At 38.8% G+C, this 25,171-nt stretch overlaps 2 protein-coding genes across 2 annotated transcripts; one reads left to right on the plus strand and one right to left on the minus strand.

Moving 5' to 3' along the window:
• Positions 1 to 265: 265 nt before the first annotated feature.
• LOC136069947 (uncharacterized) lies at positions 266 to 1,536 on the plus strand. The gene is made up of 3 exons (XM_065779098.1): positions 266 to 381; positions 476 to 924; positions 1,027 to 1,536. The coding sequence occupies exons 2-3, from the start codon at positions 478 to 480 to the stop codon at positions 1,132 to 1,134; spliced, it is 555 nt and encodes a 184-aa protein (XP_065635170.1). The 5' UTR covers positions 266 to 381; positions 476 to 477; the 3' UTR covers positions 1,135 to 1,536.
• A 3,969-nt stretch (positions 1,537 to 5,505) lies between these two features.
• Positions 5,506 to 7,846, minus strand: LOC136069959 (uncharacterized). Its single transcript, XM_065779130.1, has 3 exons — positions 7,358 to 7,846; positions 6,392 to 7,258; positions 5,506 to 6,339 (listed from the first exon to the last, which is right to left on the minus strand). Exons 1-3 carry the CDS (start codon positions 7,844 to 7,846, stop codon positions 5,506 to 5,508), a joined length of 2,190 nt encoding a protein of 729 aa, XP_065635202.1.
• Between the last annotated feature and the right edge of the window lie 17,325 nt (positions 7,847 to 25,171).

Below are 25,171 nucleotides of genomic sequence, written 5' to 3' on the forward strand. Positions count from 1 at the left end.
AAGACGGAATTTTGCTTCGTCTCCGGCTTCTGGACTGGAAACCCTGTAGACGTTGGCCGGGACTCGTTTGGCCATTATACTGGGGACCTAGGAAACCTTCGTCCTGAAGGTAAGTTGTTCCCCTTTTTCTTTTCATTTTTGTCTTTATATTTATTTGTTTATTTATTTTTAGTATCAACGGCCAACTAACAGGAGTATGTTTTATTTCAGCTGTTGAACGTCCGTCCTTAAGTAAGTTTTTTCGTGACCGCATCTACAGAGCTTGTCTTCACGTGGATAGGGACTTTCACTCTTTGGTCTCACTTAGACGCCTTGCCAAGTGGGGTTTGGGTCCTAATCCATCCGACGAAGCTATTGCTCACGAGGTCATAGTAAGGAGAAGTAAGTTTCTAGTCCTTATCGTCCTTGCACTCTGTTTGTTTTGTTTTATTTCTAAAGGTGTTTTTATCTCTTTTTTTTAAAAAAAAAAAAAAAGGAATGGCAACAATGAAGGGAAACAAGGGAAAAGACGTGGCTACTGAGGGGGATCGTCCTGAGGGCGATGTTCAAACTCGTCCTACGACTGGGGAGAAGAGGAAAACTTTGTCAAGGAACTTGGACTTGGGAAATCTCCCCAGTCATCGAGGCAAAAAAGCCAAGCCCAGCTCGACTCAAGTGATCAAACCTCCTTCGTCTCAACAGCCAGTGCAGGTAGTTGATGTGGACTCGTCCACTCCAGTCGAGACCACTCCGTCTCAGGCCACTTCGTCCAAGACTGTGTTAACCCCGTCTCAGCCTCCCAGAACGGCCTCCTCCAATATCATTGAGAATGAGGACTTGGCCTGGGAACGCTTTAAGAAGGCTGTGACGGACGAAGACATAAACGCTTGCTATGATATGTCCCTTAAAGATTTTGAACATTCTGGTGTTCATGATCTCTTTAAGGTAATACTCCTACCTCGTCTTGAGCAATGATTCATTTTCCTTCCTCGTCTCTTTTTTTATTTTTTATTATTTTATTTTTTTTAACTTGTTTCTTTTTTACAGGGCATGTCAAAGTTTATAGCTGTGTCTAGGCAAGCAACGGGGTTGGACAAGACGAGGATCCTGCTAGAGACGAGGGTCCAGGAGCTGAAGGCTGAGGCGATGGGCTGAAGTGGCTGCCAAGACCACAGGCGAGGTTAAGGAGTTGCAGACATTGGTTGAAGAGCTGCGAACCAGTGCTGCAGAGAAGGATGCTCGTCTTGAGGCCCTGCAGAAGAAGAATGATGAATATGATGCCCTTCTTTCCAATGCAAAGGAAGATGCAGTGGCTGAGTTTAAGTCGTCCAAACAGTACACTGAAGTCTTGGACACTAATTACGCAGCAGGGTTTGAGGATTTTAGAAGTGAAGCTGTAGAAAGGTTCCCTGATATTGACTTCAGTTCTATTCTCCTTAACCTGAATGCTGCTGCTACTAGTTCTCTCGTCCAGACTGGCTCTGATGACATCAATGTTGAAGACGACGCCTCAACCTTGCCCCCTCAGGACGCCCCCAATGTTTCTCCCTCCACTTGAAAGAGTTTTTTTTTTTTTTTTTAACGTATTTCTATTTGGTCCACTTTGTGACCTTTTATGTAATTTTAATACATTTGCCTCGTTCGTGGTTTTAGGACGAGGCTTTAAACAATTATCCAAGTTTATTTTGCAAGGATTTTTTTTAATGTTAGATATACACTCTTGACTCAACATTATTCTCGTGGCATATGTATGGACGAGTTTTATTTATTTTGCTTGCTTGACTGCGTCCATCTTTTATATATATTTGTCTACCATTTTCATTAGAATTTCAAATGTAGTTCATCCATGTGAAATGGTAACAACCAACATTACTGGTCTTAAGGACCTGTTAAAAAATGATAAGAACCAGCCTGCCTTGTTCATGGACTTGGCTAATTTTTATACTTAAGTTTTAAGACTTTCATTGCACTCGTCCATAGCCTAGATTGTTTTAACAAAAAGCCTAACTTTTATTCTTTGAAGTTTTAAGGCTTTCATTGTACTCGTCCATAGCCTGGATTGTTTTAACAAAAAGCCTAGCTTTTATACTTTGAAGTTTTAAGGCCTTCATTGTACTCGTCCATAGCCTGGATTGTTTTAACAAAAGCCTTAATAGGATTAAAATATAGCCAGACGTTTCTCTCGTCCATGGCTTAATATGCACTCATCTATGCATTTTTGCCCACGTATTAAACGTATTGTGCTTTACCTCGTTCGTGGTATGGACGAGTATGCTTGGGACTTAAGGCTTTGCCTCATCCTTTGATTTGGACGAGAGTGCCTTGATGCTTTTCCCTTAGGAAAGCTTGTCGTTGTATCCTTGCATTTAGAGAATTGTATCCATTTTTTTTTTTTTAAGGGTAAATTTCAAACGAATGTAGTATGGGAGTCAGTGAATTACACAACATTATGTACATTCCACAAATACCATTCAAATCACAAGCATTGTTCAAAGACGAGGCAGGCACCTTAGAGGCTAATGCCTTTATTTAAACATAAACTATAACGTCGTCCGTAAATTTAACATAATAAAGCCACACCAAATAACATAATAATAAAGTTTAGTTGCTAAGCTCGTCCAGGCTGTCATTCTACTGGTAATACTTCCTCAAGTGTTCCACATTCCAAGGATGTTCCAACTTCCTCCCATCAAGGGCTTCTAAGTAATAGGAACCTTGCCTTTTGCAGTTGACGACTCTGTAGGGGCCTTCCCAATTTGGTCCCAACTTCCCATGAGCTGGGTTCTTTGTTGCTAAGGAAACCCTTTTTAGGACGAGGTCCCCTATGTTGAATCGCCTTGACTTCACCATTGCATCATACCGCCTAGCCATAAGATTTTTATACCTTGCCATCCTTTGCTCAGCGTTCGTCTTTACCTCGTCTACTAAGTCGAGGTTCAGACATAGTTGTTCCTCATTAGCTTCGTCCTGGTAGGTCATCACCCTATGATTGGCCACGTGCACTTCCACGGGTATAACTGCTTCAGTTCCATATGCTAGCTTAAAAGGAGTCTCTCCCGTAGAAGTTCTCACTGTCGTTCTATATGCCCACAGAACACCTGGAAGCTCATCTGGCCATACTCCCTTAGCCCCCTCAAGCCGAGTCTTGATTATTTTCAACAAGGATCGGTTTGCCACTTCTGCCTGGCCATTAGCTTGCGGGTGGGCTGGTGAGGAGTAGTGATTTTGAATTCCAAAATGTACGCAAAAGTCTCTGAAAATCGCATTGTCAAATTGCCGTCCGTTGTCCGATACCAGCACCTTAGGTACTCCAAATCTGCACATCATATTTTTCCGCACGAAGCTTTTGACATTTTGCTGTGTGATGTTGGCCAAAGGTTCTGCTTCTACCCACTTGGTAAAATAATCAATACCAACCACAAGGAATTTCATTTGCCTTATACCCAGTGGAAATGGACCTAGGATGTCTAGTCCCCATTGCGCAAAAGGCCACGGGGCCGTCATTGGAGTCAAATACTCTGATGGTTGTCTGGGGACATTGCTAAACCTTTGGCATCGATCGCAGACCTTGACGTATGCCTTAGCGTCAGCTTGCATATTTGGCCAATAATATCCTGCACGGACGACTTTCTGGGCGAGCGATCTAGCGCCTGAATGATTGCCACATGCTCCCTCATAAATTTCTCTCAATATGTAGTTTGCTTCGTCTGGGGCCAGACATCTGAGATAAGGCTGGGAAAAACCTCTTCGGTAGAGAGTCTCGTCCATAAGAACATACCTGGCTGCCCTTACTCTCAGCTTTCTAGCTTCGTCCTTTTCCTCCGGGAGTCGTCTGTCTTTTAAGTATGACACAATTGGAACCATCCAATTCATTCCATTTTCCACTTGTTGTACTTCTGGGATGTCTAAACTTGGCATATACTGGATTTCATCAAACTTATCTACAGCTTCGCTTGACGAGGCTTCTTTTGCCAAAGCATCAGCTTCCATGTTCTCCTCCCTTGGGATTTGAACGAAGTTAACTTCTTCAAACTTTTTATCAAGTCGCATCACTCTGTTTAGATACTTCCTCATCCGCTCTTCCTTGGGTTCAAACTCGCCATTCACTTGGCGTATGATTAGCTGAGAATCTCCCAAGACGAGAAGTGACTCTGCTTCAACGGACTTGGCCAATTCCATCCCTCTGAGGAGAGCTTCATATTCGGCTTCATTATTAGTTGTCTGGTACTGCAAACGAACCTTGTGTTTTAATTTGTCTCCCTCTGGAGATTGTAGCACCACACCTACTCCTCCCGCGTACTGTGTAGACGAACCATCCACATAAACCACCCACTTAATGCTTTCCTTCTCACCCACCTCGTCACAATTCAAAGTAAACTCTACGATGAAATCTGCCAGAGCTTGGGCTTTTATGGCATGCCTTGGTTGGTACTTTATGTCAAATTCACTGAGCTCGACGGCCCATTGGATCAAACGTCCTGCAGCCTCTAGTTTGTTCATTGCCTTCTTGAGTGGGTGATCTGTCATGACATTAATGATGTGAGCCTGAAAGTAATGCTTTAGCTTTCTAAAGGCTGTTATCAATGCAAAAGCCAATTTCTCCATCAACGGATATCTTCCTTCTGCTCCCCTCAATGCTCTGCTGGTATAATACACAGGCCTTTGTACCTTGTCTTCCTCCATCACTAATGCTAAACTCACAGCATATGGGGTGGCTGCCAGATATAAATACAACTCTTCCCCTTGCACGGACGGGCTTAACAAAAGGGCCTTGGTGAGGTATGTCTTCAAATCTTCAAATGCTTTCTGACACTCATCATTCCATTCAAATGCTTTTTTAAGAACCTTAAAAAATGGCAGGCACTTGTCAGTAGCATTGGAAACAAACCTATTGAGGGCGGCAACTCGTCCGGTAAGTGATTGGACTTCTTTAACACTGCTTGGAGGCTTCATATTCAATATTGCTTGGATTTTATCAGGGTTTGTCTCGATTCCTCTGTAGGAGACTATAAACCCCAGGAATTTTCCTGATGATACTCCAAAAGCACATTTGCTAGGGTTTAACTTCATATGATAATGCCTCAATGTATTGAATGTTTCCTGTAAGTCGTCTCGATGCCTGTCTTCGTCCTGGGCTTTTACTAACATGTCGTCTATATAGACTTCCATATTCCGCCCGATTTGCGGACGAAACATGTGATTGACCAACCGTTCGTATGTTGCTCCAGCATTTTTCAAACCGAAAGGCATCACTTCGTAACAAAATAATCCCTGGCTGGTAACAAAGGACGTCTTCTCTTGGTCTGCTTCGTCCATCCGAATCTGATTGTACCCAGAGAAAGCGTCCAAGAAACTGAGTAACTTGTGGCCCGCAGTGGAATCTACCAGCTGATCAATGCGTGGTAACGGGTAACTATCCTTTGGGCAAGCCTTGTTTAAGTCAGTGAAATCAACGCACATTCTCCACTTGCCAATCTCCTTTTTTACCATAACTACATTGGCCAACCACTCAAGATAGTATACCTCTCAAATGAACTTTGCCATAATTAGCTTCTGAACTTCCTCCTTGACAGCATTGTCTCTCTCTGGGGCAAACACCCTCTTCTTTTGTCGCACTGGCTTGGAGGAAGGGCATACACTCAGACAGTGGGTAATAACACTGGGATCTATGCTCGGCATATCTTCGTGACTCCATGCAAACACATCCTTATTTCTTTTCAAAAAACAAATGAGATCTTTCTTGATCTTTGCTTCCAAATCTGCTCCAACCCTGGTACACCTCTCAGGGTTATCATCATCTAAAGGAATATCTTCCAAGGCTTCAATGGGTTCTGCCACCACTTTCCTTTCTTCGATATTCATTGCTTGAACTTGCTCGTCCACAACCAACATGGCCAGATAACACTCTCTTGCTGCTAATTGGTCTCCCTGTACTTGGCCTACCCCGTGTTCCGTTGGGAACTTGACTGACAAATGGTAAGTAGATGTAACTGCCTTCCACCTGTTTAAGGTTGGCCTCCCAATTATTGCATTGTAAGAAGACAAACAATCAACTACGAGAAAATTCACTTCCTTGGTTACTTGCTGCGGATACGCCCCCACCGTCACTGGTAATGAAATACTACCCACAGGTTGCACCTTCATTCCACCAAAACCAGCTAGGGGGGAGCTTGTTGGACGGAGCAAGTCTCGTCCTAACCTCATCTGCTGAAAGGCTGGAAAGTACAAGATATCAGCAGAACTTCCATTATCTATCAACACCCTTCTAGTCTTGTAGTCCGCAATAAGGAGAGTGATGACAATAGCATCGTCATGAGGGTGATGGACTCTCTCTGCATCCTCGTCCGTGAAGGTGATCGCCTGCTACTGGAAAGTACAAGATATCAGCAGAACTTCCATTATCTATCAACACCCTTCTAGTCTTGTAGTCCGCAATAAGGAGAGTGATGACAATAGCATCGTCATGAGGGTGATGGACTCTCTCTGCATCCTCGTCCGTGAAGGTGATCGCCTGCTCATCCGTAGTCCCTGCACTTGGTGATCGTCCAGAGAGCTGAACGCTCTGCACTGCTTTCAAATATGCTCTCTTTGACTTAGACGACTGTCCTGCAGAACTTCCCCCCAGAATGATTCTTATTTCTCCAAGCGGTGGCCGCGACAGTTCTTCTACCTTGGCCTTCATTTTCTTGTCTCTGTGATCTCGTCCAAGGAAATTTTCCAACTTCCCTTGTCTAATAAGATTCTCAATCTGCTGCTTCAGATCGAAGCACTCGTCCGTGTCATGCCCGTGGTCTCTATGGAAGCAACAATACTTATTTCTATTTTGCTTATTGGGATCTCCCTTCATCTTCTCTGGCCACTTTAAGGAAGGCTCGTCTTTGATTTGCATGAGGACTTGCTCGAGTGGCACGCTCAAAGGAGTGTACTGTTGGTTCCTTGCTGACGGACCCGCCCTCTTTTCTCGATCTTTCTTATCCTCCGTTCGTCCCTTATTTGGACGAGGACCCTGTTCGAAATGACGAGCAGGATTTGCTTCCATTCTCTCAGCCCTCTTCCTCTTCTTGGCTATAATAGCATCTTCTGCGTTCATGAAGTTTTGGGCTGAATGGACAAGTTCAGCCATGAACTGAGGTTCCTTCTCATAAAGTTTATGTATAAACAAATCTGAATTGACTCCATTATGAAAGGCTGCCAACAGTAGCTTATCATCTACCTCGTCCACGGTCAGAGCTTCCCTATTGAAGCGTGTGATGAAGGAACGCAAACTTTCATTCTCCCTCTGTTCTATCGTTAACAAACTGGAAGTAGATCATCTATGACGCTAACTCCCTATGAAGTTATTAACAAACAACTTGCTTAATTCTCCAAAAGAACTTACTGAATTCGGCGGTAATTTGTTGAACCATACTCTAGCAGGACCCTTAAAAGTGGTAGGAAAGGCTCTGCACATTATTTCATCTGGAACTCCTTGAAGATGCCTAGTGGTCTTGAAGGTGGCAATGTGATCAAAAGGATCTCGATTCCCATCGTATGAATCTAAAGAAGGCATTTTAAATTTCGGTAGTAGGGGATGGCCATTGATGGAGGCCGTAAAGGGGGAGTCAGTTCTATGAACCAAATCTTCTACTGGGTTTGCCCTCCTCATATTCTCCTTCATTTCGTACATGGCCTTCTTCATCTGATCCATCTCTTTCTTCAAGTCAGATGCCCTTCGCGAAGTGGTATCTCTTGAAGGACTCCCATGCTGAAAGTTCTCTCTGCCCTCTTGATCCTGAGTTTGCCCTTCTTCTTCCTGCTCTTGACGCATCTGCCTTCTTAAGTTAACTTCTCTCCGTAAGTCCTGATTCTGGCGAGTTAACTCCGCCATCGCAGCCGCCATCGAATGCATATGTTGGACAGACGAGGCCTGCATATTCGATGCAGATTGTCGATCGCGATGAGGATTACTCGATGCGTCCCTACTCTGTTGAGGGCCTAGGCTAGTTGCCCTTGATCTAGTCTGAACCATTTCAAACCCTTTCACGTGAGAAAGAAATCGCAGAACTAAACAAGTTCAAGAGCGATAAATACTTTCCCACAGACGGCGTCAACTGATAACTCTAGAAAATCAGTGGGTTGAAAATCTTCAAACTTCAACAATCTTGAGAATTGAATCCTGTAAAACCAAACTCAATCAGAGTAAAGACCGGTGGAGGCCGGCCTATGACCCTCCGATGATGAAGTTAGAAGGCTGGAATAGAGAGGAAAAATATCTAAGTGTTTATTCCCTTCTCAAAATGAAAAAGTCAGAATCCTTTACCTCTACGCAGAATCTTGTTTATATAGTGTACAGAACGGTTATTTGCTCTGATAATCGTTCCTATTATTGAGGAGTTCATCAAAATCGGAGGTAACTTCCATAACTTCCGTAGAAGTTGCTTCATCTGAACCGGTGTCTCATTGCGAGCAATGGAGGTTTTGATTTATTGGTTAAGTCACGAATGCTTGGCTCGTCAATCCCTAATTAGGGGTGGACGTGCCTTAGCATGGCCATGCTTTCCTCGTCCATCCTTTGGTACGGACGAGACCTTGTTCGTCCATCCCAAAGGACGGACGAGGCAACTTAGCTGTGCCCATCTTTCCTTTTTTCTTTCGTGGACGAGCCATATGGACAATTTTCAAGGTGGTATTTTATAGCATCATCAAATTGTAAACTGAGTGTTAAAATTTTTAACTTCTTTGCTGGGAATGCTTTTAGATTTGTTAAGACTCAAAACTCTTTCTATTATTAATTGAATTTATATCTTGAGTACTCCTTCCTATTATTGCTATTCCATAGTGAGAATCTTGACATGTCTCAAAATAGTTCTTTTTAAAAAGTTAATGAACAAAAATTTTAAAAGTTTTCCCAACTTAGCTTTATTTTTTATTTGCAAAGTGAATATTCACTTATTTAATCTGATTTTAAATTAAAGAGAGCAGTTTTTGAAAAATTTTATTTGTAAAATAATGCATTAAATGGTGTTTTCTTATCAAATTGGATTAAGGGTAAATTGCAAATTTCACCCCTAAAGTTTGGGGATGATTGGATTTTACACCCTAACGTTTTAGAACTTGGATTTTACCCCCCCTAAAATTTAGGGTTGTTTGGATTTTACATCCTAAATTCTGAAACTTTAAGGTTTAAAATCTAAACACCGCAAAACTTTAGAGAGTAAAATCCAAACACTCCTAAAATATGGGAATAAAATCCAAATTCTGAAATATCAATGTGCAAAATCCAAATATCACCAAACTTTAGGGAGTAAAATCCAAATTCTAAAATTTCAAAGTGTAAAATCCAATCACCCCTAAATTTTAGGGGTGTAATTTGCAATTTATCCTTGGATTAAAAAGGAAAAACAAAATTAACAATGCTAGTGTATAGATTAGGTTAGATTAGTCTATTGGGCTTAGCCCAGTATATTACTTGTACTGCACTTATATTACTTGTACTGCACACATACCTAGCCTATATAAGGCTCTCTTTTGTACATTTTTTTACACACGTCAATATACAGACTATTCAGTCATTCTCTCTCATTTATATTGTTAACATGGTATCAGAGTCATTCCTCTGACTTCTTGGTTCCTGTGGACATCTTTGGCGTTCTTCCGCTGCCCTTGCCTTTATCCAGTAGTCACTGTCAAAAGCGAGTCACCGCCGTCACGCCCATAGCCCGTAAAACACTCGGATTTCATCAGTTTTGTTGATCAAACTACTAAAGCCAAGGCACAGATTGACAGATCATCTGATCCCAAGCAAAACGCAACAAAGATCTGCCAGAAACAACCTCACACATGCCGCCACGAGCTTCCACGCATTGCCACGCGCCGTCAATCTCGTACACGCGCCTCACGAGCCAGGACACGCTCCCTCACGTGCTTACACGCGCCTTCTCCATTTCACGTACTGCCACATCAACCCTAGGGTGACGTCAGCCTGCCACGTCAGCACACCGTTAGCATCTTGAGCCGTTGACCGAGCTGTTGACTTTGACTTTGACCAGACCGTTGACCGTTGACTTTGACCAAAGTCAAAATTTTTCAACAAGACCTATCTTGCTCAGTTTTTCGCGTAGATTCCAATTTTGGGCTCCGTTTCTGCATTTAAGGTCTCTAAATCTCTTTTTTTTTTTTTATCATTTTCTTCATTATGGCTCAACAAAATGATCGAGACATCGTACGTCCTATCACCGTTATGTTGGATGGTCCTACTAGCTATCATGCATGGTCTCAGAATATGACTGTTTTTCTCAAGGGTCGTAAACTGTGGAGATATGTGACTAGTTCAATTCCTAAACCAATACCAAACCCTAAGTCCAAAGCCACAGCTGCTGAAGAGTCTTCCAAGACTACTGTTACGACAGATGATTATGAAGAATGCCTAGAGGAATGGGAGAGTATTCAGAGTTAGATCTTGTCTTGGTTTATTAATACCTCTATTCCCTCCATTTATAATCTTCTTCCTCGTCTTGAGACTACTGAGGCTGCCTGGAAATTTTTGACTGATCGCTATAATTGTACTAATGATTCAAGCTTGGAGTTCCACATTGAATCAAAACTTTATCAAATGCGCCAAGAGACAGGTCAATCTATTTCTAATTTTTATTCTCAGACTTCTACTATGTGGGAACAACTCTTTGCTACAGATCTTCCACTAGTGTGTTCTAAGGATATTGAGCTCTTTGTCAAATTCAGGATCGCTGTAAATTTATGCACTTCATGATGGGTTTGCATGAGGATTTTAAGCCTACTAGGGCTTCTCTGCTTAGCTGGTCTTCTACTTCTTCTCTTGACGCTACAGTCAAGGAGCTCATTTCTGAGGAGAACCGTCGGCCTACTCATCACATGTCATCATCTGATTATGTATTGGCTACACCACCTCCACAACCTCCCATTGCTGCATTCACTGCTCCTCCACGAATAAACTCTGGGCGTCCCACCTCTCAGTGTACTCGCTGCGAGTTTTGCCATGCTAAAGGCCATGACATCTTAGTTTGTCGCAAACTGCAGAAATTTGTGCAAGAGCAGAATAAAGTTTTTCTTCCTTGGGCAGCTGCTGTATGTCCTTCTTATCCATCAGTTCCTACATGTCCATCTTTGGCTTCCTCACTTACTACGGCTAATATTGAGGCAGTTGTTCAATAGATTTTATCCCGCACTTCCACTGCCCTTTCTGTCACCTCAAGTAAACAACCTTGGTTTTTTGATACTGCATGTTATAACCATATGACTCCTAATGAATCCCAATTTTCTGATAAGGCACCCTTAGAAAATTCAATCACCATTTACACTGCTGATGGAACTCCTATACCTGTTAGTCATAAAGGAACAATCTCTTCTCCTTGTTTATCCCTTAGTGACACTTTTCATATCCCAAAGTTATCCCTCAATTTGCTTTCTGTTGGTCAACTTTGTGAATTAGGCGTAGATCTTCTATTTACTAATCATGGTGTGGATGTATAGAATCTCCAAACGGGTCAAGTGCTTGGGACATGCCAGAAGGTTGGTCGCATGTTTAAGGTTCATGACTTGAAGATTCCTTCACAAGTTGTTTCTGCAGCTGCTACCACTGCCACCTCCTCACCTGATCTATGGCATGCTTGTCTTGGTCATCCATCCTTATCTCGTCTTCAGTTGTTAGCTTCTCAAGGTCATTTAGGTTTAGTTCAGTTTCAAAATTTTGATTGTACTTCCTGTCATTTTGGCAAATAAACAAAATTGCCCTTTAATAATAGTGACTCATTTTCTTCTACACCGTTTGATCTTATACATTCTGATATTTGGGGTCCTGCACCTGTTCCTACTGAGGGGGGATTTAGATATTTTGTCATATTTGTGGATGATTTTTCTCAATATACTTGGATTTATCTGCTTTACCATAGGTCTGAACTTGTGTCTATTTACCAAACATTTCATAAAATGATTGAAACAGAGTTCAATCGCATCGTCAAAGTTTTTCGATCAGATAATGCTCAAGAATATAATGATAAATTTTTCCTATCATTTTAGACAATCATGGTACACTTACTCAGCGGTCTTGTCCTTACACCTCTCAACAAAATGGTCATGCAAAACAAAAATATTGTCACATTCTTGATGTTGTCCGCACCCTTCTCATTTCTGCCTCTCTTCCTGAGCACTTTTGAGGTGAGGCTGTACTCACTGCTGTATACACCATTAATCGTATCTCTTCACCAATTACACACAACAAATCACCATTTGAGCTTCTCTATGGTCAAACCCCCGACTACTCCTCTCTTCGGGTTTTTGGTTGTGCTTACTTTGTCTCTCTTCCTCCTCATGAACGAACAAAGCTCCAACCTTGTGCTTGTCTCTGTTGTTTCCTTGGTTATGGTGTATCTCAAAAGGGGTTTCGCTGCTATGATCCCATTTCTCATCGTCTTCATGTCTCCCATCATGTTGAGTTTTGGGAACATCATCCTTTCACGAGTCTTTAGCAGTTTCCTATATCCTTTTTCTCTGAGTCTCCCATTTTTAATAATCTTTTCCTCCCTCTCTATCCTGAACTTATGGAGGATTCTTCAACATCAGCTGCCTCTCCAAACGACTCATCTCCGATTCTGTCCCCGGCATATGACCCGCCTGTCTTGGATCCTGTGGCACCACCCTCTCCTGAGTCTCCTGATGGTCCTGAACTTCGTCGTTCCACTCGGGTAAGCATTCCTCTCCTTTATCTCACTGATTATCATTGCTCTGTTGCCCTTGCCACCCTCTATGAACCTCACACCTATCGTGAGACCCATATTGACCCTCTTTGGCAGCAAGCTATGAATGATGAACTAGATGCCCTTCATAAAAATCACACTTAGGATATGGTTGATTTGCCTCCTGGTCAGTCTGTAGTAGGTTGTAGGTGGGTTTACAAGATCAAGACCAATGCTGATGGATCTGTTGAACGATATCCCCTAGTTGCCAAGGGCTTTACCCAGGAGTATGGCATTGACTATAAGGAAACATTTACTCCTATTGCTCGCTTTACATCTGTTAGATGTCTCATTATTGTGGATGATGTTTGCCGTTGGCCTCTTTATCAAATGGATGTGAAGAATGCTTTCCTCAATGGAAACGTTCAAGAAGAAGTGTACATGCAACCACCCCCTGGCTATCCATACTCAGGCAATCAAGTTTGTCGCCTTCGCCGTGCTCTTTATGGCCTCAAGCAGGCTCCTTGAGTTTGGTTTGAAAAGTTTAGATCAGTTGTTGCTCAGTAGGGTTTCACTTCGAGTCCTCATGACACTGCTCTCTTCGTCCGAAGATCCTTTGCTGGTATTACTCTTATTCTTCTCTATGTTGATGATATGATTATTACTGGAGATGATTTTGCAAGTATCCACTCTCTTCAGCACTTCCTTAGTCAGCATTTTGAGATGAAAGATTTGGGTAGTCTCAGCTATTTTCTTGAGCTTGAGGTTACCTCATCCTATGATGGATACTATCTTTCCCAAGCTAAATATGCTTCTGATCTTCTCTTCAAAGCCAGTATCACTGACAACAAGACTGTTTCTACTCCTTTGGAATACAATGCAAAGCTCACACCCTTGGATGGTGAACATATATCTGATGTTACTCGCTATCGTCAGTTGGTTGGTAGTCTGATCTATCTCATTGTTACTTGTCTAGATATTTTACATGTCGTGGGTATGGTTAGTAAGTTCATGGATGCCCCTCGTTCTGTCCACTATGCTGTTGTTCTTCGGATTCTCCGATATGTCAAGGGCACACTTTATCATGGTCTACACTACTCATCTCGGTCTTCTCTTGAGCTTCATGCTTATTCAGATGTGGACTAGGTAGGTGATCTAACTGATCGATGCTCTATCACAGGTTTTTTTTTCCTGTTGAGTACTTCTCTTGTCTCGTGGCGTAGCAAAAAGCAGGATGTTGTTTCCCGTTCCAGTACTGAGGCTGAGTATCGTGCCCTTGCCGACACCACCTGCGAGCTTGTCTGGCTTCACTGGCTCTTGGCTGACATTAATGCTCCACAGCCCACTGCTACTCCTCTTTATTGTGACAATCGTAGTGCTATCTACATTGCTCATAATGATGTCTTCCACGAACGCACCAAGCACATTGAGATCGACTGCCACATCACTCGCCAGCATCTCAAGAAAGGCAATCTCAAGTTGTTCTCCATCTCATCTGCTGACCAGCCTGTTGATATCTTCACCAAGTCTCACCTACCTAGTCATCTTCGAGATCTTATATCCAAACTCCAGTTGGCTTCCTCCTTGCCACCTCGAGTTTGAAGGGGGATGTTAGTGTATAGATTAGGCTAGATTAGCCCATTGGGCTTAGCCCAATATATTACTTGTACTGCACTCATGTTACTTGTACTGCACACATACCTAGCCTATATAAGGTTCTCTTTTGTACATTGTTTTACACACATCAATATACAGACTATTCAGTCATTCTCTCTCACTTTATATTGTTAACAAACAATATGAGATGGAAATCATGGAATGAATATTTTTTTCAACTGGAAGTTTGCCTCAATCTTGTAGCTTTGGATGAAGTATCAAACCTAAACTCTTAAATCTCTTTTTGAAAGTAAATATTTATTAATATCTCATTGTGGTTATAGGAACCATCCCCTCCAAGAAGAGTAAGGAATTCTATGGTCAAAGAAGGATCTCAGAAGTCAAAAGAGAGATGGGCAAGATTGCAATCATAAAATGAGTTTTCTAGACCACAAAGATAGACATTACAAAAGGAGTTTTATGGACCAAGAAGAGGACTCTCAAAAATGGAGCATTGTGGAGAGGAAAGAATGTCATGGCAAAAGGACCTTTGTGGACAGACATGACTGTTCTCACAATATGAGAAGGAGGGAAGATCGGCATCACAAGAGGATCTCCTCAAACAGGAGTTACAAAAGGAGCTCAAAGAATTGGGATGAATGCACTCACAAGCACCACAAACAATGATCATTCCCTCGACGTGAGAGGAGGTCAACTAGTCATGATCTTTCCCTCGATTACTGATTTGTTAAAGGTTGATTAATGAGAGAGAGAGAGAGAGAGAGAAATGTGATGGTAAAATTTTTCTTTTTGTGTGATTCTCATGAAATTATGTTTCATACGAATCTTAGAAGAGAATAAATTCATATAGCATGGAAAAATAACAAAAATTTTGACATCCAATTATCATGTGAAGAGCTAATTAAGTTTAGAGTTCGATAATGTCAAGCCCATTTTTGAAGAAAATATTGAAGACATTAAATGTGATGAAATCATAACACAGTCAAGATAATGATTTGTAAACAGGAATACCTATCATACTATGTAAAGCATGTCTAAACTTAACTCATATTTTCAATTGTTATTATTCGGGAATAGAAAAGTTAAATTTACTTTAGCCTTGGATTTCATGCTTTGAAAGAGATGAAACTTGTTTGTTAAAAAATGAATCAGCCCATGAACTAGTTTGGTTTTGTCATTTTCTTTGCAATGCACGTGGGCTTTGGTTTTAGCTAAACCCTTATATCAATCATGGCCTTAACTCCAAGACTAGCCCAAAGAAAACCCAATAGTCTCCTATGTGGCCTAAATTTCATTTTTGAAGCATGTTTCCCACTAACACATGATGTGCGACGACATGACTTGAAAGAGTGTGGAAGGGAAAAAAAAGGGAAGGAGAAGTGATCTCTTTTCATTTCTTAAAGTTTTGGTCCAACCTGAGGAAACCATGATCGAAATCTCAAGAGAGAAAGAGAAACATTGCACCTCTCCCTTCCTTTACATAGTAGATTGTCTTCTTTGGATTTATTCTTTATTAGTTTTTCATTAAATCATCAAATATGTATGTCTATATTATTTTATCACTTTATTTAAAGAGTTTTTTTGTGTGTGTGTGTTTTAAAACTTTATATAAAGAGTTGGTACTTGCTGTGGTTGTGATTTAAATGGGTGTCAAAATTGGTGCTTTCAATATATATTATTTTAATATCGTCATGAATTTCATGAGTATTTCTTTCACAAGAAAAGAAAAAATGTCTGTTTGGCAAAGATTATTTTTGTCAACTTATTTTACTATTTAGCTCATTTTTTATACTATTCATGAATTCTACTACACTTTCTGGTACTATTCATAAGTCCTACTGTACTATTTCTGTTTACTTTTACCTTTATCTATAGTACTTTAACAAAAAGTTTTCAGTTTCAGCAAAATAAGCGGATCCCAAACCTATCCAGAATAACACAGAAAAAATAAACAAAAAGACAGTTATAAGAGTTATAAAGGTCACCCACAATTAACAATCTGGACAGGATAAGAGCCAAAAACATTACCAGACAGACCGCACTTCGCTAAATTGACGATGATGCTTCACAAAGTGGTGGATCCTTTTGAGCAACTCGAGCTGATAGAAATCTTCCAAAGACTAGGATTATCTTCTCACTTTGAGAAAGAAATGAAAAGAATAGTTGATGGTCTATACAATACTGATCATTGTGGTGATATATGGAAGGCGGAGAATTTGTATGCCACAGCTCTGAAATTTAGACTCCTAAGACAATATCAATATAGTGTCTCTCAAGGTATTTAAGGAAGCCCCAAAATAAAAAATAAAAAATCACAATTGGATATTGACACTTGGATACAGTTCTCTAGGTACTACAACTAAGTTCTTCGTTAAATTGCCAAAAAAAAGAAAATCACAATTGGATATTGACACTTGGATACAGTTCTATAGGTACTACAACTAAGTTCTTCGTTAAATTGCAAAAAAAAAAAATCACAATTGGATATTGACACTTGGATACAGTTCTCTAGGTACTACAACTAAGTTCTTTGATAAATTGAACTATATGATTGTATTAACTAATAAATCATGAGGTTGGATTTAATTATACTTGAAAAATATAACATTGGTGGCATTGAAATGATCAATGCAACTTATTAAATTTAATTAGGAAATTCCTAATTTATAGACTTAAGTTTTACCTTATGTCGAACTTGTCATTTATGTTAACACTCCTAGTATTGCTTATTGCAGACGTCTTCAATAGTTTCAAGGATGAGAGAGGGAATTTCAAGGCATGCCTTTGTGAAGATACCAAATGTATGCTATCACTGTATGAAGCTTCATTCCATTTGATAGAAGGTGAAAATATCTTGGAAGAAGCACAAGATTTCTCAACAAAACATCTAGAAGAATATATCAACCAAAATAAAGACAAAAATATTGCTGCCATAATAAACCATTCCTTGGAGCTCCCACTGCATTGGAGGATGCTTACAGCATCCGCATCAGTAGTGATGGAGCCACACACAAGGCCCACAAATTTTGAGTCATTTCAATGGTGCTCTTAAAAGAAAGAGAAATTATATTAAAATCATATAATTTAAGAGGTTTAACAAATTAAACCATGTAAAAAATGATAAATTTTTGTACATATTTAATAGAAGAAATACATGACTTTTGTATACTCATTAAAATTTAGAAGATGATAAATTCTCTTAGTAAGTTAATTTATAAGTGTGTGTAGAAGTTTATCTTAACTAATATATTAACATCAGAACTTGGCCCCCCAAACCAAAATTTCTAGCTCCACCCCTGCGCATCAGCAGGTGTAAAGATGGGTATAATACAAAAAGTGTCCAAATTTACACAATTTTTCTCCAAACCTACCCATATCAGTGGGTGTAAAGATGTGTATATTTACACACTTGCTACAGTAACAGTGTAAATATACGTAGTTACTATAGCTATGTATAACAATATTTTATTATTTTTTTCTCTCTCACCATTCATACTCTCTCTTTCACCATTCCCCAATCCAACAAAAGATACACAGAACAAACACAGCATCCCAATGAACACCACAATCCAGCAAAAGAAGAATAAAAGAAGAGAAGGAGAAACACCCAACCACCAACCCAGCACCACCCAATCACCACCAATGCAACCCATTTCAAAAGTTGATAATCCACCACAAAATTGACCCAAAATCAATAGAAAATCAAACCAAACCATCAAAAAACCCAACTCAATATCAAGCCAAACCCACTAGATCTACCACCATTGCTACCACAGGATCTGCCTTAATGCTACCGCCGTGGATTTGCCTTGCTGTTGCTCAGATTTGCTTGCTTCTGCTGCCAGCTTTTCTACCATGTGTGAGTTTTAGGTTTGATATATGAGAGAGTAAGAAAGTACCAGGCCTTTTGGTTTGAGACATGAGAGAGGAAGAGAATTAAGGGAGTCCTAGAGGTAAAGAAGAATTGAGAGAGAGGGAGAGAGAGGGAGAAATATGGTTGAGACTTTTTGATAATCACATGGTTGAGACTTGAGATGAGGTTAATATGAAAAAGATATTAAAAAGATAGATATTAATAAAATAATAATATTATTATTATTTAAATAGAAAAGATTGTAAAATAGATGAACTGATGTGGGTGCTTTGAAAAAGTGGTAGTGTAAAATAGAAAAAGTAAGTTTTTAGTGTAAAATAGATGGAAAAAATTGGCCGAACTAATGCAGTTGCTCTTAGGATGAAAGCAAGATGGTTCATTGACATATACAGAACCAGACAAGACATGAACCCTATCTTGCTTGAGCTTGTAGAATTGGATTTCAACATGGTACAAGCAGCCCACCAATTTGATCTAAAACAAGTGTCAAGGTAAAATTCAATCTCATAGCATCATGAGAAAATAAATATCAAATAACTGGAACAGTTTAATCAAACTCATCAAAATGAACCAAACCCATATCCGAATCAGCACATATCTCAAAACTCAACAACAACTCAAAAAACCAAAAAATCAAGGCTATAATCATGAAATACTTAGAGAGAATAGGAAAACCCATACCTTTTCTTGAAGATTGAAGTTGAGAAAATGATGAAAATGGTGGATTACTGAGTGAAACACAGTGAGTTTGAAAGAGTGTTGAACGAACAAGACAATGAACAGTAAAAAATGTTCGAGGGAAAACTAAAAAGTTTTTAAATACTATCCTTAAAGTGTAAAACACGTATTTTTCACGACTGAACCAAGTCACGAACAAGTTGCCAAACACCTTAGAGACAAAATTCTGAAAATTTTGTCTAAGTGTTTTTTGCGACTGGAAGATCCACCTGCGAGTAAGTCGCAAAGGAAGCCACGGAAATTTCTATATAACCTCGCGACTAGAGCTTCCACTCGCGAACAAGTTGCCAAACCAAGTCACGAGAACTATAAAAACCAAAATTTTGGAAAAAAATTTCTAAGTCTTTTTCCCGACTAAGACTTTGACCAGCTAGTGAGTCGCGAAAATCTTCTGTTTAAGCTCGAGATTGGGGGCATGCGACTAGATTGACCCGTGAACAAGTCGCCAGTACAAGGCAACACTATTTTTTGAAATTTTTGATATTTTTGCAAAAACAAAAAACTTTCCAAAAATAATTAAAACACTCAAAAATATTTTTGTGTTTGATCAACAAAAATTGAGTATGTGAAACACATTTAATCAAAGTACAATCACACAAATAAATAAGGCATTTATTGAACATAGACATGTGTGATGTGTGTGGGTACCAAATATGAGACAATCCTTAGTCTAATGTAAAGTTTCAATGATCAATTCAACCAAGACATACACAATTATCATGATGAAAAGTGACCTATCTCAATTATAGAAATATGCAAATATAACCTCCCACAAAACTTGATAACATCATTATGAAGCTTTTCATTTGGCTCCATGTACATTATATCATTTGATCATTTTGAATCAATACATCTCATTTTGAGATCGATGCCTGAAATTTTTTATATTTCAATTTGATGAGTAAGCCTTTGGCTTTTTGGGCATCATACATTTTTCACAAAAGTCGCTTTCCCTTTTTCTTAGTCAAATACTAGTATGTGCGAAGACTTTTGTAGCTCATCATCTTTTTTCATTTTGAGATTTACATTTGTTGAGCTCTTTAAAATAAATAAAAGAGTGGGAAGATATATAAGCACAAGCGTATGCAAGTTTCAAGATCAACAAAACCATTGACTAATCATTCATGACAAGTTTAAAGATCTATTTACAATAGTTACATAGATTTCAAGATTTTTCCCACAATGATATGAGTGCATTGAGAACAAGCTACGCTCGTAAATGCACAAAGCCATTAGCACAAAGGTGCAAGGCAAAACATGCTTATGACAAAACACAATAATGTCAATCAAACTTTTTGGATTTTCTACTCTTTATGTGTTTTTGGATTTTTGACATAAAAGGAGAAAAGATTGACCAAAAAAAATGTAAAAACATTTAAAACAATTGCAAACAAACAAACACAAATTTTTCACTACAAGCTGGAACAAAAACAAAAAGCACACAACTAATCAAAGTCACAAAACATAGAAAGTATTAATGTATGGACATGTTGTAATGCTTATACATGAGTACCCTTCTTCACCCACACGGCACGTGCATTTGGGATGATATCCCTAGAGGATTGGATACAAGAGTTATGGTTATCAAACCTTCTAGAGAAGCTTGCCAAATAGGTGGTGAATGCATCAATCATCTTCATCACATTCATCACTCTGGAATCACCATCTCGACCTCTTGATTGCTCAACTGCCCAATTCCTTTTGTCATTTCTTGGTCCTCTTGACCTCTGATCACTTGCATTCTTCAATGCTCTAAATTTATGACAATTTGGTCTGGTGTGTCCTTAAAGTCCATAATGATGGCAGAAATGCTGAGTTCTCGGACCTCTTTGTGACTTTGGGAGTGATTTCCCTTAAGCCTTAGGCTTTACCACTGATTGGTTAGGAAGCTTAGTCAAGAACCGTTGGTCAGTCACATTCCTCTTCTTTTTAGGCTTCACTTTCTCAACAACTGAAGTTTCTACCACTGGTTCCTTAGCTTTCACGAACTTCATATCTTTGGACACTTGAACTACTCTCTCCGGTGTATCCCAATCCACTTTTCTCGGAGAAAGGTTTTTGATGAGCAAGAACTTCATCTAGCTTCTTGAAGGAAACTCACTCTACCTTAGCATTTGCTTGAATCACCTCAAATTCAAGGAATTTTATCTTCGTATAAGTTTCGGTTAACTCTCCATTTAGCGTCTCCATTTCACATTTTGTCTCCTTGTATTGCACTAGAAGACTTCTATAGTCTTGCTTTGCCCTCTCCTTCTTTTTGATGGCTGCGTTAGCCACTTTTGCATATTCACCGGTCTTCTCAAAGAGGGAATTGTAGGTCTCTTGTAGTCCCACTGTTTCTTCATCTTCCTCATCATCAGATTTCTCAACTATCCCAATTAACTCCAATTCAGAGTGCTCACCAAGCTCTTTCACTAGCTTACCCAAATCATCTGAAGAATCTACTAAAGCAATGGTCATGAATGCAAAGAAGTTTCCCTCTCCATCATAGCTTTCATCTGAATCTGAATCAGAGGAGTCGAAATCACTAAGAGTGGTGGCATACACCTTGCCCTCCGCTTTCAAATAATTGGGACACTCTTTCTTGAAATGTCCATGTCTGTTGCACTCGAAACACGTGATTCCCTGAGAGGATTGAGAGTCCTTCCCATCTTTCCTTTTGAAATCCTTTTTCTTCTTTCCGAAATTGGGGAATTTTCCCTTCTCAGTAAACTTTCCATTTTTCTTAAATTTCAAGAACTTTCGGAAATTCTTCACAAGATATGCCACATCTTTATCAACGACATCCTCATCCGATGAGTCGTGAGCTTCTACCTTCTCATTGATCGTCTTAAGAGCAAGGGATTTGCTCTTCCTTTGTGATGGCAATGACTCATAAGTTTGAAGTGAACCAATTAGTTCTTGAACTTTGATATCATCAAGGCCCTTACTCGCTTCAATTGTTTTAACTTTTGCACGGAAGAGAGATGTTGATAACGTCTTAAAATGTATACTTGTTATATATTTATATGGGCGTTATCTCCTTATTACTATGCTTAATTTGTATAATTAAGACATGATTTGTATTGGTCCCTATTATTTATCTTTACATAATTTCTTGAATAAGATGCTCTTCATTGTGTGTAATTTTCTACTTTCAGAAAATCATGTGAGAAAGATGAGTTTACAGGAATTTGTGAAAAAATGGAGGTCAAACTAAAATTAAAGTGGAGCTAAAGGACCATGCTTAAATGTCTAAGGAGGTGAAGCTAGAATGCTTGGATCATCTACTATGATTGAAAGCTTCAAATAAGGAAAGAAATCAAAGAGGCAGAATCTGAAAATGAAAAATCTGATTTAAGCACTGATCAGTATTTTGGGCATATCTCTCTCCTCAAAAATCCAATTGATACAAAGCTAGATGGGTTGGAACTATGACTTAAATATTTACAACTTTCCAGTTTTGAGTGTTTCGAAATTCTCAACTTTTGAAGGTCAAAATTAACTCACAATTTACTGCTGTAAACTTGGAAGGAAATTAAAAATAGTAAAAGTTATTTTTCTTTGGACACTTAGACATTAGGGTTTTGGGAAAGGAGGCTGTGAGAACGAATTTTGGGTAGAGAAAAACTTGTATTTTCCTTTCTCTAATGTAGCCTAAACTCTTTGCTAGGGCTAGGGGTTATGTTTCTTCTATACGGTATGAATATTCAATGTGATTCTTTCTAGGATTATATCAACGACATATTTGATTGTTCAATTAGATTTCTTTTGATGTATTAGTTCTTCCATGCTTTCAATAAGTTCAATCATGTTTTTCTTATTGTTTCGATGAATTTGTAATAGTTTCAAATAAAAATCAGGTTTTAAAGTGAATGGGTTATTCTGAAAACTTTTCTAACCGCATTATTAATCGAGATTATCATGCATTCTTGAATTGTCACAGTTCAACAGAATCATAAGTTTTAAATTGTATAAGAATAATCAATTATGAAATATATATTTTCTTAAATCACAAAAAATTTCATATCTATATAGGGAAACACCCGATGCCCTAATATTTACATTATTGATTTGAATCAGTTTTTATTATTATTCTTGTTAACAATCACCTGGCAAATATAGTTTTCTTCTTCATCCAAATTGTTATTTAATTATGTTGTCTTTGAATTTACCCTGCTCCATGTGGTTCGACCTCGGTACTCGAAGAATTATATTACTACGATCTCCTGCACTTGGGAGTGAGCAAGTAGATGCAAATACAAAGACAACACAGCGATGTGTTATTGAAGAGGAAATCGAAATCCTCAGTGTAAAACCTCTCTGCCGCCCTCCAAGCGGTTAATAATCCACTAGAGAATGAAGTTGAGATACATGAACAGTAGAAGACCCTCCAAGCCTAATCTACCCAGTGTACCTAAGCCCTCCAACCTTCTTACTACAATAAGGTTATGCCGAACCTTTGTCTTCTCTAACTTACCAGATTCTGCTATAGCCCATAGCATCAACCAATATCAATTGGTCCCTTCCTAACTGCTTCCCAAACACCAAATAAAATTCTCACAAATATGGATATGATGAGATAAGGATTTGACTAAACATACCTCTCAAGGATATAACAATAGAGAGGGTGAGAGTAGAGAAATTTGAAGAAATAAGGGTGAAGATTGTGGATGAGTCAATCTTGTTTTTCTCTAGGGTTTCTCTCAGGTTTCTCTCTCAAAATTCTCTCTAGAAACTCTCTACAATACGTGGGTATAAGGGGTATTTATACTAGTGTGTGTTTGGAATGCAAAAGGTCATTTTTTCCCAAACAGAATGAACTGGCGACTTGATTGAGTTGCGAGAGAACGGCCTAGCCAGTTGAAAGTTTTGTCCTGTAGTGCAACAGCTAGCGTAACTCTTCAGCTCCTTTGCATGTTTCACACGTGTGCCTCTTTTGGCGACTTGTAAGCCACGAGCTAGTCACGAGATCCAGTCGCAAGGCCATACTGAGTTGCACACTCTTGAGCTTTTCTTCACACTCTTTCACACACTACCCTTACATGATTCCCACCTAAATACCGGGTTTCTAAATGCTAAATTACAAGCAAATTGGCTTGGAATAAAGCCAACAAAATGGTTGATTAAATTCAACCTTACAAAATAATTGATTGATGACATGACTATTGATCTTTAATTATCTTTAAATTTTGTAAGCATAAAAAATATACGAAGATAATATAATCCAACGGTAGATTTATCGAAATTCACATTTAATTAAAGAATAATAGTTGGTGTAACATTGCTTAGAATTACACTCTAATTCATATATATATATATATATATGAAGTTTAACAACTATCTGAAATTGTGGCCAAAGTTTTCTTTTCCCCTATCCTTTCACTTAATGTTTTTTTTTCCTCCTTTGATGAGTGAGTTTTATAGGTTTTAAGTTAATTGATGTCTGCAATACTAAATAGTATTTGGCCTGTCTTAAAACATTAAAAAGAATAGAATAGAATAGAAAAATGATAGCATATTTCTCATAAATATGTTCCTAACAATTCCAATATCTTGCTTACTATCACAAGTGACCAACCAACCTGCCATGACAATGATGACATAGAGGGAAATTTTTTTTATTCTCTTGGAGCATTACTCCATCCTTCTTATAAAGTAATAGGCTCTATGGTAGGTCCCACATGTAGAACCTGCTCCTTATGTGAGAGGAGGAAGAATATTCCTGAAGTATACAAAACAACCCGACATAGACAACAGTGCTGTTAATATATGTTTTTAACTTCAAGAAAACACCTGAAAAGTTTTCCTAATTCAAGTTGTGAATAATAAAAGAAAGTTTATATAGATGTGTGTGTGTGTGTGAAGTAGGAAAAAAAAAACTATTTTTGATATTATTAATTTTTTTAATAAATTATACATATTTTACAAAAAAGTCAATTGTAAATTTAGACATTCTTTTTCAAATTCATTTATGGATGCAATTTATAATTGCATGACTGAAGTTAATGTAATAAACATTCAAAACACACAAAGTGTTTTGTAACTCAATTGGTTGGTAGTAACATCTTTTAGCGTACGTTTGGTAAACTGTAAAAGCATGTTTGGTAGACTATAATAAAAACTGTAATATAATAATTATTCTTATGATTTTGTTATTCTTTAGTTTTGTTATTTTTTTATTACAAGTAATAGTCATCCTTTATGAATAACTATTCTTCAAAATGAGGAATAATTATTCATCTTTAAAATTGTTGTATTAGCTATTCCTTACTGAGTGCAATTGTTTCAAAAC

The sequence above is a fragment of the Quercus suber genome, unplaced genomic scaffold (genome assembly GCF_002906115.3).
Source record: "Quercus suber isolate HL8 unplaced genomic scaffold, Cork oak 2.0 scaffold_199, whole genome shotgun sequence".
NCBI classification, from domain to species: Eukaryota; Viridiplantae; Streptophyta; class Magnoliopsida; order Fagales; family Fagaceae; genus Quercus; species Quercus suber.

What these genes read in the sequence shown, in the direction of transcription:
- LOC136069947 (XM_065779098.1), top strand. Translation starts at nt 478, where the DNA reads ATGGCAACAATGAAGGGAAACAAGGGAAAAGACGTGGCTACTGAGGGG. An exon ending in GTGTTCATGATCTCTTTAAG is followed by an intron (nt 925 to 1,026) that starts GTAATACTCCTA and finishes TCTTTTTTACAG; the next exon opens with GGCATGTCAAAGTTTATAGC.
- LOC136069959 (XM_065779130.1), bottom strand. Translation starts at nt 7,846, where the DNA reads ATGGCGGAGTTAACTCGCCAGAATCAGGACTTACGGAGAGAAGTTAAC. An exon ending in ACAAATTACCGCCGAATTCA is followed by an intron (nt 7,259 to 7,357) that starts GTAAGTTCTTTT and finishes ACGATAGAACAG; the next exon opens with AGGGAGAATGAAAGTTTGCG. An exon ending in CGGACTACAAGACTAGAAGG is followed by an intron (nt 6,340 to 6,391) that starts GTGTTGATAGAT and finishes TTCCAGTAGCAG; the next exon opens with GCGATCACCTTCACGGACGA.